The sequence below is a fragment of the Myotis daubentonii genome, chromosome 10 (assembly GCF_963259705.1).
Source record: "Myotis daubentonii chromosome 10, mMyoDau2.1, whole genome shotgun sequence".
NCBI classification, from domain to species: Eukaryota; Metazoa; Chordata; class Mammalia; order Chiroptera; family Vespertilionidae; genus Myotis; species Myotis daubentonii.
The window spans coordinates 71,660,508-71,675,348 of record NC_081849.1 but is presented as its reverse complement, the minus strand read 5'-3'; the positions used below and the strand labels follow the sequence as shown (position 1 = coordinate 71,675,348).

The 14,841-nt window shown below is 41.3% G+C and overlaps 1 protein-coding gene across 3 annotated transcripts in view; it reads left to right on the top strand.

The window, feature by feature from the left end:
* The window catches only part of ORC5 (origin recognition complex subunit 5), a 74,785-nt gene that overhangs the window by 23,899 nt on the left and 36,045 nt on the right, over positions 1-14,841 (top strand). For 2 of the 3 annotated variants that reach the window (XM_059712769.1, XM_059712767.1), the window contains exons 7-10: positions 4,706-4,754; positions 4,836-4,926; positions 11,419-11,471; positions 13,986-14,098. In XM_059712769.1, the coding sequence (XP_059568752.1) occupies positions 4,706-4,754; positions 4,836-4,926; positions 11,419-11,471; positions 13,986-14,098 (306 nt within the window). The remainder of the gene's footprint in view (positions 1-4,705; positions 4,755-4,835; positions 4,927-11,418; positions 11,472-13,985; positions 14,099-14,841) is intronic. The other variant, XM_059712768.1, reaches the window with a different exon arrangement.

The window sequence follows — 14,841 nt, the reverse complement described above, 5'->3', positions numbered from 1 at the left end:
ATTTTAAAACTAGAGGCTCAATGCATGGAGATTCATGCAGGAATGGGCCTTCCTTCCCCTGGCTGCCGGCACCGACTTCACTCGGCCCGGAGCTGCCTTTCCGCCTTCCCACGCTGCCCAGAGGCCCAGAGCGGCTGGGGCAGCGCTGAAGGCAAACCTCCCGCCCCGCCCCCGGTTGCTTAGTGCCTGTGTATGCAAATTAACCCACCATCTTTGTTGGGCTAATTTGCATACTCTTGGTTGGCTGGTGGGTGTCGCAAATGTATGGTCAATTTGCACCTCTCTCTTTTATTAGTGTAGATTTTGGAAGCAATTTTAATTTATAGAAAAATTGCAAATATAGTGAACTTTCCCTCTTTTCCTCCCAAACACTTGAGAGTAAGTTTGTGACTTGATCACCCTGAATCTTAGTGGGCAGTTTCTACAAAGACATTCTTTTACAAAACCGCAGTACAACCATCAAAATTAGAAAATTGATTTATTGCTTCAATCTGATACTCAGACTCTATCAAGATTGGCCAGTTATTCCAATAATGTACTTCAGAGCAAAAGAATTCAGTTCAGAATCACATATTGCAATTAGTTGTCATTGCTCTTGAACTTTCATCTGGAACAGTTTCTCACTCTTTGACTTTCATGATCTTAAGACCTTTGAAGATTGTAGACTATTTGTTCAATTTGTTTAATGTTTCTTCATGAATAGATTTAGGTTGAGTATCTGACAGAAATATCACAGAAATGATGCAGTGTTCTCATTGCATCCTGTCAGGTTACAAGATTTGATTTTATCTCATTACTGATAATGTTCACTTTGATTGTTTGATTAAGGTGGTGTTTCCTTGGTAATTAATGTGTATTTTGTGTGGAGGCACTTTGAATCCTTGTAAATATTTTATTCCTCATCTGAATTTCAACTTATTTATTTTTTCATATCATCTGGCTTCAGGATATCCTGACAGCAATATCAAGGTGGTTCTCATCTAATCACATGAGTCCTTTAGAAGGGCGAGTTTTCTCTGGCTGATTAAAGAAATGGAAATCAGATATTTAAAGTTTTAACTTTTCTGTAAAATGGGAATAATAATGTCTACTTCATGACATCATTCGAAGGATTGAATAAATTAATGCATATAGAGCACTTAGAATAGTAAGATCTGGCACAGAGTAAGGACTCATTGCTTGATGAAAATTTCTATAAATTAATGTTAATGTCAATGTCCTCAGTTCTGATCTTTGTCCTGCTAATGTTTTTGAAATAAAATGTAGGTATTCTAAAAAAGGCAAAAAAGTTTAGAAATTACTTGTACTTGGCCATGGAATATGTTTTTATACTTAAACTTCATTGTATGTATTAGTTTTTTATTGCTGCAAAATAAATTACCACTGATTTAGTGGCTTACAACATCATAAATTTATTATCTCATAGTTCTGTAGGTCAGAAATCCAGACACTGTGTTGCTGGCTTCTGTGCTGAGGATATCACAAGGCTAAATTAAAGTTTTGGTTGAACTAAATTCTCATCTCGAGCCTCTGGGGAAAAACCACTTCTAAGCTCTTTTAGGTTGTTGATGGAATTGAGTTCCTCTTGGTTGTAACAGTGAGGTCCCAAGTTTCCTTGTTTGTCTCTCTCCGGCCTCCTAGAGCCCACCCACATTGTTTTCCACGTGGCCCTCTCCATCTACCTGCCAGCAAGGGCATGTTGAATCCTTTTATACCGAATCTCTTGACTTCTTTGACCAGCCAGAGGAAACTTTGCTTTTAAAGGGCTCCTGTGATAGGTCAGACTTATCTGATCATCTCCTTACTTTAACTCTCCCATAAATAGTATAGTTTTTAGGGAATTAATTGCATCTACAAAATCCCTTCACAGCAGTGCCTAAATTAGTGTTCCACTGAATAACAGAGGTGTGTGTACTCTAGCAGCCAGGAGTCTTGGGGTGTATCTTACAATTCTGCTTATTACAATGTACATGTATCAGGTTATTTTCTAACAAATTATTTCAAATGCAACAGTGAAGTCTTTCTGAAAATCTCACTGAGAAGTTAGAAAAGCTTCCCAAATTGCCTATCCTATTTTGTGGCAACCTACTCAGTATTCATTGTAGATTCTTTTGTTTCTTGAAGTAATGCAAGTTTTTCTTTGCTGTATAAGCAAAATACAGGTACACGGGTTGGGTTTCAGATGACCATCCTATCTAATAAAGAGGTAATACGCAAGTTGACCATCACTCCAACACACAAGATGGCCACCCCCATGTGGACACAAGATGGCTGGCAGGAGAGGGCAGTTGTGGGCGACCATGCCAGCAGGGGAGGTCAGTTGGGGGTGACCAGGCTAGCAGGGGAGGGCAGTTAGGGGCAGTCGGGCCAGCAGGGGAGCAGTTCGGCGTTGATCAGGCTGGCAGGGGAGTAGTTAGGGGGTGATCACGTTGGCAGGCAGAAGCAGTTAGGGGCAATCAGGCAGGCAGGCGAGCAGTTGGGAGCCAGCAACGGTCCAAGATTGGAGAGGGTGCAGGCTGGGTGTAAGGACACACACACACACACACACACACACACACACACACCCTCCCCCCGTGCACAAATTTCGTGCATTGGGCCTCTAGTACTTAAGTATTGCAGTAAAGCAAGTATCACGATAAGTCAAGTTGTAACTTTTTTGCTGGTAGAGGGTCTTACCTTCAATTTGTAAAAAACACAACACCTGTGAAGTGCAATAAAACTAGGGATGTGTGCCGAAACCGGTTTGGCTCAGTGGATAGAGCGTCGGCCTGCGGACTGAAAGGTCCCAGGTTCGATTCTGGTCAAGGGCATGTACCTGACTTGTGGGCACATCCCCGGTGGGAGATGTGCAGGAGGCGGCTGATTGATGTTTCTCTCTCATCGATGTTTCTGACTCTCTATCTCTCTCCCTTCCTCTCTTTAAAAAATCAATAAAATATATTTAAAAAAACAAAAACAAAAAACTAGGGATGTGTGTATTTTCTGTTTCACCAGAATCAGGCTTTGATAACATGGCATCCTTATTGGTTTAGAAGCAAATTCCCAGAACATCTCAGATCCACAATCATAAATTCAGGCAGTGGAATCTCTGTGTGCCTGTATGCAAATTATATTTTTCTTCTCTTCCTTCAGCTGATAAATGGGCATAATGAAAGTTTAGTTGTCTTGAATGAGGTAACAGATGGTTATAATTAACTGTTGTTAATTACGCTCCTTCTGTTATTATTAGGAATACTAGTGTTCCCTGAGCAATTGGTCATTTTTTAATAAAGTTATGGCTCTCCTCCCTTCCCTTTACATTGATGAGATTAGTTAAGAGTAAATTATATACTTAAATGGTAATGAATAATGGGAAGTTATATGGGAGAATGTACAATGGTTGTGAAAATTTATAATATAAAAAATTCATCTAAAATTATTTTTGCTTGGGCTTTGGAATTATTTTTGTGATTTTGTTAGTAGCCTTTATATGTATTTTTACTCTCTGGGTGGTTTAAAATACCAGTGGGCTTGAATTTAGATTTGTTATGTATAACTCCAATACAGTTAAGTGGGAATTTGCCTATATTTGAGGATTAACATAGGAGAAGTGGGCATAATATTGGAGAGCATATTTGAATGTTAATAGTCAAAGTTGTGAAAAGTATTTCGTATTTGACAAATATTTTGTTTTTAAAATTCCACTTCTTAGTAAGGGCTCACTTTTGTAGGTGTAGTTAAGTATAGAGACTGTGTTTGGACAGTTACATGTACTCAATTTGCTTAAACTACCTTTCAGTAGAATTCAATGTTGATTCATGGAAAACTACTAAGTGATTATGATTAATCATTGCGTCTCAGACTTTAGGATACATGGAATTCCTAGTGAGATTATTAAAACATAGATTCTTGGGTCTCATCCTCAGGATTCTGACCAAGTGTGCCTGGGAGGATGTTAAGAACTTAGATTTGTAACAATCTCAGGCCGTGCTGGCAGTCGAAATAGTTTGAGTTGTACTGCACTAGAGGTTTAATTTGTGAGAATGATCAGACTTTGGAAGTTAACAGGTTAATTCTTTGGGCTAGGGGTATTTTATTTGTGTTTTATGTTCCTTTGTAACATTATTATGAGTTAAAATTACAAATTTTGCTTTGTTGTATTACTTTATATCTAGGGGCTAATAGGCAGGATTTAGCCAATTAAGGAATATTTTTCATATTGTTTTACTGCTATTATTGATATTTGCTGTTTTATTATCCTATATAATAAAAGCCTAATATGCTGTGTCTGGTCATCTGGTTGGTCATTTAACTAATCAAGGTGTAATATGCTAATGGTATGCTAAGGCCACTCAACTGCTTGCTATGATGGGCACTGACCACCAGGGGACAGACGCTCCAACTGGTAGTTTAGCTTGCTGCTGGGGCACGGCCGATCCCCTGCTGGCTAACCTCTCGCATCCTTCCCTGACCCCAGTCATGCACCAGTGGGTCCCTCGGCCTGGCCTGCGCCCTCTCGCAATCTGGGCTGAGGGACTTCCCCACCCCCTCCCCGTCCCCCAGTGCATGAATTTCATGTACCGGGCCTCTAGTTGTAGTAATAAGCTTTAATAACATTTTACCTGAGAAATTAAATCACAGTAAAATTGCTTGAATAGTTTAAGATTTTTACCTGAAAAATAATTCATAATTGTGGTAGATAACTATTATTTTTCTTTGTTTCTAGGCAGTACTTAATTTTCCTAAATATTGTGAACCCGTGGTTAAAGGAGAAGGTAACTATATAATTTTATCTATTAACTTTAAAAAGCTTTTTATAAGCTCTAAATTATTGAAATTTTCTTCATTTTGGGTAGCAGGTGAACGTGATACTCGCAAACTCTGGAGAAATATCGAACCTCATTTGAAGAAAGCCATGCAGACTGTTTATCTCAGGGAAATATCAAGGTAATTTTTTGTTTAGTATGTTTATATCTTTTATTTGGTTACTTATTGTACAGTTTTCCTTTACTTTCTTCACATTGGAAAAAACTAGAGGTTTGAATTACTTCTTGTGTTTTGGGGATGGACAGACAATTTTTAACCAGTATGCTACACACTTTGGAACAATTGCAAAATGTAAAATATCTGGGTAGGTACAGCAAAATCAATTTCAGCCTTTTGAAAATACGTTTATGTGAGATATTTGAATGGTATCATGAAAATTTGATTATTAAAGAAATATGTAAATCAAATCATAAATCTACCTTTGTCTTTCATTAGATTTTCATAGTAATGAAACTCCTCAGGTGATAAGGTGGCACATAGTATAGTGGGAAGTACATGGTTTTGATTTCCAGCTCAGCCATTTTTTGTCTTAGGGGTCTGAGCAAGTCACTTAAAAATGCCAGTCCTGCCCAGCTGGTATGGCTGGGCATGGTCTTGGTTTGATTTCCGGTCTCACACCCATCTTTACCCTTTTCACTCTTTCTAATCACATAGAATTTCTGGTCTATCCTGTGTGTGTGTGTGTGTGTGTGTGTGTGTGTGTGTGTATGTATTTATTTCTCTGTATCTCTAAAAAAATTTTCAAATATGTACATACGTAGTTTTATATATGCAAAGGCAGCTACTTCTCTTTGCAATTAATATATGGTCTGTAATATGTTTTTTTTCACAGAAAGGTATAGAGCACAGAAATAAGCATTGCTAATCTGACCTCCTGCCTAACTGAAGCATTTTGAAAACCTTTTTCTTTAATGAATGACTTGCACCCATTTATATTTATTGATATAAAGTATATTTGTTTTATTAGCTTTATCGTGTTAATTTGCTAAATTCCTTTAGTAATCATTTTCTTTGTCATTTTTGAAAAAAATTGTTGTTTGTTAGGATAGTTTGCATTTTTACTCCAGGTGGTTACTTTTCTAGTCATATTATATATAACTAGAGGCCTGGTGCATGGATTCATGCACCGGTGGGGTTCCTCGACCTGGCCTGCGGGGATCGGGCCAAAACCAGCTCTCTGACATCCCCCGAGGATTCCCAGATTGTGAAAGGGTGGTTCTTGTGTGACACACCCCAGAATCGGGCTCCCTCCTTTCTGGTTCTGGTGCATCACCCAAGAACCACAGCTGCAAAGTCACCGCAGCTCTGCAGCTCCTGCGTTGAGCATCTTCACCTTGGTGGTCAGTGTGGTCTTAGCTCCCAGTCGGAGTGTCTGCCCCCTGGTGGTCATTGCACATCATAGCTACTGGTCAAACAATTGCTTAGGCTTTTACATATATACTAGAGGCCCAGTGCATGGGATTCCTGCACTGATGGGGGGTGTGGCATAGGGGATTGGCCCGCTGCAGAAGCACCCACTCATCCCAGTTAGTTGAGGGGTGCCCCCACTGTGGGAGCGCACTGACCACCAGGGGGCAGCTCCTGCATTGAGCATCTGCCCCTTGGTGGTCAGTGTGCGTCATAGCAACTGGTCGACTGGTCGTTCTGGTCGTTACATTGTTTGGGCGCTGTGTTTTTATTATATAGGACTAGAAGCCCAGTGCGCGCAATCACGTGTCCCCGCCCACCAGCGTGGCCTCACCGTGCTCGCAGCCCCACCCACCCGCACCAGTCTTTGGTCATTACAGCGTTAGGGCCACAGGCCTTATATAATATAGATAGATGTCCTCCCTTTTTTCTCACAATGTGGCATAAAGGACCAGTAAGACTTTGCAATAGTATAGTAGAGAAATAGCATTCTAAGATTGGGGATATCTACTTATCCATTTGAAAGTGCTCAAATTGCTACAAGTTAAATGACTCATTCATTTCTCCCCCCTCCAATATCCTTAACCCCCTTCATCCATGTAAAGTAAATTTTACTAAATTAAAAAATAATAATCACATATATCATATTTCCTAATTGAGATTAAATACTTCGGATAAGCAGAATAAAGTCATAGAAGGCTAGATCCTGACTTAAGCTGTTTTTGTTGAAATGTATGTTAGTTTTATATAACTTTTATAAGCAGTTTGTACAATTACGAACTATGAATTCAACCTGGTTTATCTTAAAATTCTAGTCTATTCTGTGGCAATTAATACAACTATTGTGACTCTGATTCATTTCTGGAAATTGATATTTATTTAGAACATGGAATGACATTTTAGTCAGGCAGATCTCAATTGAAACGTTGGTTCCACCACTTAGAGCAGTGGTTCTTAACCTTCTGGCCCTTTAAATACAGTTCCTCATGTTGTGACCCAACCATAAAATTATTTTAGTTGCTACTTCATAGCTGTAATGTTGCTATTGTTATGAATTATAATGTAAATATCTGATATGCAGGATGGTCTTAAGCGACCCCTGTGAAAGGGTAGTTCGACCGCCAAAGGGGTTGCGACCACAGGTTGCGAACCGCTGACTTAGAGGCTTGCAGCCTTTGCAAATTAGTTAACCTCTTTGACTCAGTTTTGCCATTTCTAAAAAAAAGAAAAGAAATACAGTTTATGAGTAGTAAAAGGGATATGTTAAGGGATATGGTTCATAGTAGTAAATATTTAGTAAATATTATAGTCTCTTCTTTTCCCATTAAAGGTGGTCAGTTTTTCCCTGGTTCTTTGAGAGTTAAATAATAACATTAGACGGGTAATTACTATATAAGAAAAACCTTATGACTTTAAAGTATCTCAAAGGAATGTGAATATGCCTTCTAATCTGAAGCACCATCAACTCTAAGGTGGAAGAAATGCTCTATTTTGAAAGTCAGCTTGTTAGACTACGTTTGCTCTGCCCATAGGTTACTAGTAGCCTATCAAAATTTCCTACTTGCTGTATTCCCAGAATTTTCAACTATGTTTATAGATTTGAAAAACTATATATTTTGATTTAATATATTTAGTTGTTCTGATCTGGCATTTACTTTTAAATTAGCATTTTAAGAGCTTTTTAAGAGACTTAGAGCTGGAGAGGGTCCTTACAGATCATTGCATCTAATTACCTTATTTTTTTTGTCACCTGAGAACATGCTTTTTTTTGTTGTTATTGTTAAGGGGGGAAGGAAGGGAGAGCAAGAGAAAGAGATGGATAGATTGCCTCCCACACACTCCCCTACTGGGGATCAAACTGGTACCTTTTGGTGTATGGCACGACACTCCAATCAACTGAGCCACACTGACCAGGGCTAATTGCCGTATTTTTTGATGAGAAGATTATTGATTTATTCAAGGTCATACAGCTAAAACTTTGGTCTTCCAGGACAGTCTTTACACTATGGTGTGTTCCTTATGAATTTGATTTGACTTATCATAATTACTTCATAGTCTTAATATTTGGGGCTGTTGAATAGTTTTCATTACAAGTAAGATCAGAGTGGGACCGTTGAAATATCATGAACTCTGCAGACATCTACAAGGATTCAGTTCTTAGCTCCAGTACTGACTGATTGGGTATCCTGGGGCAACTTAACTTGTAGGCCTCGGTTTTCTGATACAGTGATACTTATTATAACACATTGCGGACAGATCATGAGAATTTGCATGTTTTCTGTTCTAAGGCTTGTGGCCAATCACGAGAATTCTTTTTTTATATGTGTGTGTGTGTGTGTGTGTGTGTGTGTGTATCCTATCTAATAAAAGAGAAAAATGGTAATTGGCGTACGACGATACCCTTTTCATTGGCTAATCAGGGCTATATGCAAATTAACTGCCAACTAAGATTGGCAGTTAACTGCCAACAAGATGGCGGTTAATTTGCATATGTAGGCACAATGCCGGGAGGTGAAAGGGAAAGCAGGAAGAAGCCCCCTGCCACTGACAGTGATAAGAAACCCAGGGGGAGCTAAGAGCTGGGGGGCAGGGCAAAGGCGGCCCTGGGGCCGCCTTTGCCCTGCCCCCCAGCCATGATCAGAGAATCAGGCGCCTTTTCCGCCCTGGCCAGTGATAGCAGGAAGCAGGTGTGGAGCCAGCGATGGGAGCTGGGCACGGTCGAAGCTGGCAGTCCCGGGAGCTAGGGGTCCCTTGCCTGGGCCTAAAGCGAAGCCCACGATCGCGGGGCCGCTGCAGCTGCGGGTCCCCGCTGCCCGGGCCGGACGCCTAGGCCAGAGGCGTTAGGCTGGGCAGGGGTGGAGCCTGCAACCGCGGGGAGCTGGGGGTCCCCTGCCCAGGCCTGACACCTCTGCCGGAGGCCTCAGGCCTGGTCAAGGGGCCGATCCGGTGATTGGTGATCGGAGGGTGATGAGGGTCAACTCCTCTGGCCGAGGCATCAGGCCTGGGCGGGGGGCTGAGCCGGGGATTGGGGGGATATGATGGTCCCCTTGCCCAGGCCTAAAGCCTGGGTCAGAGGCGTCAGGCTTGGGCGGGGGGTGGAGCAAGCGATCAGAGGGAGATGGGGGTCCCCTGCCCAGGCATGATTCCTGGGCCAGAAGCCTCAGGACTGGGCGGGGGCCAGAGCCAGTGATCAGGGGGAGATGGGGGTCCCTTGTCCAAGCCTGACACTTCTGGCGGAGGCGTCAGGCCTGAGCAAGGGGCCGATCAGGTGATCGGAGGGTGATGGGGGTCTACGCCTCTGGCCGAGGCATCAGGCCTGGGCTGGGGGCAGAACCAGTGATGGGGGGAAATGAGGGTCCCCTGTCAGAGGCGTCAGGCCTGGGCAAGGGGCCGATCCTGCGATTGGAGGGTGATGGGGGTCAACGCCTGAGGGCTCCCAGTATGTGAGAGGGGGCAGGCTGGGCTGAGGGACACTCCACACACACACACACACACACACACACACACACACACACACACACACACCCAGTGCACGAATTTCGTGCACCGGGCCCCTAGTGTGTGTGTGTGTATATATATATATATTAGAGGCCCGGTGCACAAAATTCGTGCACTGGGGACAGAGGGGGTCCCTCAGACTGGCCTGAACCCTCTCCAGTCTGGGACCACTGGGGGATGTCTGTCTGCCAGCTTAGACCCAATACCCCTGGGGATCGGGCCTAAGCTTGCAGTCCGGGAGGATCGGGCCTAAGCCTGCAGTCGGATATCCCTCTCACAATCTGGCATCCTTCACTCCTTACTGCTTGGATTACCACTCGGCTCGCTGCTCATAAGCACTGCCACGGAGGTGGAAGAGGCTCCCACCACCTCAGCTGTGCTCGCCAGTCGTGAGCCTGGCTTCTGGCTGAGTGGCGCTCCCCCTGTGGGAGCACACTGACCATCAGGGGCAGCTCCTGCATTGCGCATCATAGCGACCAGTCATTCTGGTCATTCTGCCGTAGTGGTCACTTAGGCTTTTATTATATAGATATATTTTATTGATTTTTTTACAGAGAGGAAGGGAGAGGGATAGATAGTTATAAATATCGATGAGAGAGAAACATGGATCAGCTGCCTCCTGCAACCCCCTACTGGGGATGTGCCTGCAACCAAGGTACATGCTTTTGACTAGAATCGAACCTGGGACCATTCAGTCCGCAGGCCAACGCTCTACCCACTGAGCCAAACCAGTTAGGCACAAGAATTCTTTAAAAAGATATTATCTTGTAAGAACATGTAATAAATAACTTCAAAATGCAATGGGTATTTAATTTTAAAGTGTGCATTTAACATTCTATTGTACTCGTTCAATAGAAACTTATCTGGCCCCTGGGTAAAGCTAGCAATAAAACTACTGGTCCACAATGTGTTAAGAGATTGTTACTGAGTTTAGAAATGGTGTATAACAATTTTATCTCATATGGTAACTGGAACATTGGGAGTTTTATTGAATGACATGATATTATTTATTTGTTGGTACTTTTTGATAGCTTTACAATTGTGATCAGAGGAAAAGAGACTTAAGAAAATTAACATTTGGATATCTCTCTCTCTCTCTCTCTCTCTCTCTCTCTCTCTCCCTCTCTCTCTCTATATATATATATATAAAAAAAGCATAATATGCTAATTAGCCCGGATAGCCGGACGACCTTCCAGACAAAGCCGGGGCTGAGCCCCTTGCACGAATTTCGTGCATTGGGCCTGTAGTATATATATAAAAGCCTAATATGCAAATTGTCCCCTTGGGAGTTTGACCAGGAGTTCGATAGCTCTCTATGATGTGCACTGACCACCAGGGGGCGGCACAGAATGAGGTGAGGCACTTGCCAGCAGCTGGATTCCAGGGAAGGGAGACCCCGGTGGCCCTGATTGCCAGCCAGGCTTACGGACCCTACCTGTGCTTGAATTTCGTGCACTGGGCCTCTAGTTGATATATAAGATACATTGTTCTGATATATACTTCATGATTCCATAGAGTATAAACATGTATATTGCATATATATATATATATATATATATATATATATATATATATATCTTGTCTTGTTTATAGGGAAATTGAATCTATTTTGTCAATAATAAATTTTAGTTTTTCTAGGGCTCTGTTTTAAGTATGGTATTTTGATGTAGTATTTTTTTAAACTCTTAATTTCTATTTTCTTTCAGTTCACAATGGGAAAAGCTACAGAAAGATGACACAGATCCAGGACAACTGGAAGGTATCTAGGAAATATTGAAACAGTTACCAGAAACCCTATTTTATTACTAATAATTAAGATACTAAAGTTAATGCCACAGATAACATTAGTCAGTAGTGTTATAAAAATATATTTACTCTTTAAGCTATAGTGATATTTTAATTGATTTTCCTTTAAGTGAAACTCTAATATGAGGAAGTAAAGTTTGTATACCAGTTTTCTGAATGTTGGATTGTATCATGTGAAAATCAAGCAGTTTTTATTTTATTAAATGCTTTTGTTAAAACAATTACATAATTTCATCTCAGTATGTATGTATTTCATGAGTTTTAATGAATAAAATTCAATTTTTAGTTAACCCAGTTTGTAGGATACATTTCAGTTGACTATGTTTTTAAAGCTTTGTGCTTTTGTTTTCTTTAAAGAAATTATTACTTTGGACTTATCCCAATAGAACAGCTTTTACTTAAAAAATAAGCAGATACCTAAAATATTATTTTAAAAATAGATCAGTGCCTAGTAGTTGGGGGAACTGGTATGAAATGAAATGGTGCTGAGATTCTGCTTTGTCTGTTTTGGTTTCTCAGTGCTCCTGATGCTATACAAGTGATTTTTAATTGTATGTTTTAATGGAAAGAAATAGATGTTAGAGTTAGAAAGTCTATAATAATTGGTTGACACTACTCCCTAACTGTGTGATCTTGAGTCCAACTTAGTGTCCTCATCTAAAAAATGGGAAGAATATCTAGCTTTAAGTTATAGCAAATTCAGAGATGCTTAAGTAAAGTACCTAGCACAGTGCCTGACATATACTGTATTTTCATTAACTATCAGATTCCTTATTTCCTTGTAAAAATCAGTGCTGCCTGAGTGACCCAGTTGTTTTATTTATCCATTCATTCAATTATTTCATTTGTGAAAGGCACTCAGATACAAAAAGAAAAAAAAAAGAAAAAATTAGACATGGCTCTTTCAGTGAACAATTTAGCTTGGTAAGAAATATAATTTTAGTATAATTAACTGTTCAGTCCTCTATAATAAAAGCCCAATATGCAAATCGACCAAATAGCAGAACCACTGGTGGAACGACCGGTTGCTATGATGTGCACTGACCACCAGGGGGCAGGCACTTAACGCAGGAGCTGCCCCCAGCCCACAGACCGTAGGCCAGCCAAGGCGGGTGCCAGCAGCGGGGGAAGGCCTCCCCCCACAGATTGGCCCTGATCGCCTACCCATGCATGAATTTCGTGCATCGGGCCTCTAGTCTATATAATAAAAACCTAAGAGACCATCATGGCGGAATGACTGGTTGCTATGATGCTCCCTGACCACCAGGGGGCAGACGCTCAATGCAGGAGCTGCCCCTTGGTGGTCAGTGCACTCCCATGGGGGGTGTGCTGCTCAGCCAGAAGCCGGCTCACGTCTGGCGAGTGCAGCTGCTCTGGCAGGAGCCTTTCACAACTCCATGGCAGCACTACTGAGCTGTAGCCGCTGGTGCCAGCGAGCCGGGATGAGCCCGAGTGGCGCCTGACCCCTATTTAGGCTCCTCCCTGTCCGCCTGCCACTTGGTGCACTGCTACATCCCCCCAAGGGATCCCAGACTGCGAGAGGGATGTCTGCCTGTCGGCTTAGGCCTGATCCCGGTGCCGTTCTCTCTAGAAGGCAGTCAGTCTGAATAACTCAGTGACTCAGGGAAGCGCAGAGAACTCAGGGTGAGCCTGCTCCGGCGCTTGACTCATCCATTCGATGGTGTTCACAGGACAGACCGTGTTGGCCCAGCCTGTGCACATGCAGCAGCTGCTGAAGCTCAAGCAGCAGGCTCTGCAGCAGCAGAAGGCCATCCAGCCACAAACCGGCAGGCGGACATCCCCCGAGGGATCCTGGACTGCGAGAGGGCACAGGCGGGGCTGAGGGGAACACCTTGCCCCCAAGTGCACGAATTTTGTGCACTGGGCCTCTAGTGTAATTATAAGTAATGATTATAGATATAAAGTTATGTGGGCCATAAGTGGAAACAAAACAAAACCCCACAAACTAGGAATTCAGAGTAGAGAGGTTTTTCTATTTTGGTGTGAGAGGAGCATCAAGGGAATGTTTAATGGAGAGTGTGGCTTTGAAGGGCAGCTTGGGTAGCATTTAGACCAGAATAGGAGGAGCCAAACAAGAATACAGTGGGGCCTTGACTTACGAGTTTAATTCGTTCCGAGACCGAGCTCGTTAAGGAGCTCGTTAACTCAAAGTACTCTGTCAACTCAATGCAAAAAATTGGCCGAGAGACAGCTGGTATCTCAAAAAACTCGTTAGTCGGGACACTCGTAAGTCAAGGCCCCACTGTAATAGAATGAGCATAGCATATTAATGATAATGTTCACTACCACCACTACCATTATCATGGCACTTTATGCTCAAGGAATAGGTGATTTTGACTAGATAATGTGGTATGAAAGTAAAAAGATAAGAGATGAAAATAAAAGAGATACTTAAGATCTAATGGTAGCCTGTTAAATACCTTCATGAAAGTTTTTTGTTGTGTAGGTCTCTCAGCATATACTCATGTGGAACTTCCTTATTACTCTAAGTTTATTTTAATTGCTGCATACCTTGCTTCATATAATCCATCAAGAACTGACAAGAGGTTCTTCCTTAAGGTAATAATTACTTCTTTTTACTTTATTTTTGAAGATCCCATGAATAGTTTGAAATTTCTCAATATCTAAATTTCTAAGGGTCAGAGATTAGAATAAGAGATTGCTAAATATGTATTTAGGATTCATCCTCTAAGGCTTTAAATTAAGATCAAAACCCGAGTGGGAAAAATCGTTTCAAGGAAGAGCTCAGGTATATCATAGGTGATAATTCTATATTTTAAAAATGCATCATGATTTGTTTAAAGTATGAGAGATGGGAATAATTTTAAGGATGCTAACTTCTTTGTTGTTCTAAAGCTCCTGCTGTAGTGTCATGCACTCATACATCATTATCTAGGATATTCAGGAACCTCTTCTGCATATACATTAACTGAATAAATCCCATTTTAGAATTATGTTCTTTTTGAAAAAATATAATATGCAATTTTATTTATTATTAAATGTACTTGTAATAAGCTTTCATATATTTATTTTTGCCTACCTCTCCCTCCAGTCTTTTGTTTCATGAGGACAAGGACCACATTAAGTTCTTTTAGGAAGTATCACTATTTTATTTTAAAAGCTTCTTCTTTACATACCAAAGTAATCTATACATATGAAATCTAAGTCAAATCAAGGCTAAAATATGTTGATATTTTAAAGTGATATTTTAGGTGGGCGAGTAGAATAAAATAGAAAAAAAAGCCTAAGATACATAAATTAGTGTTATCTGTGCCATGTTTTAAACAAATTATGTTTTCTGT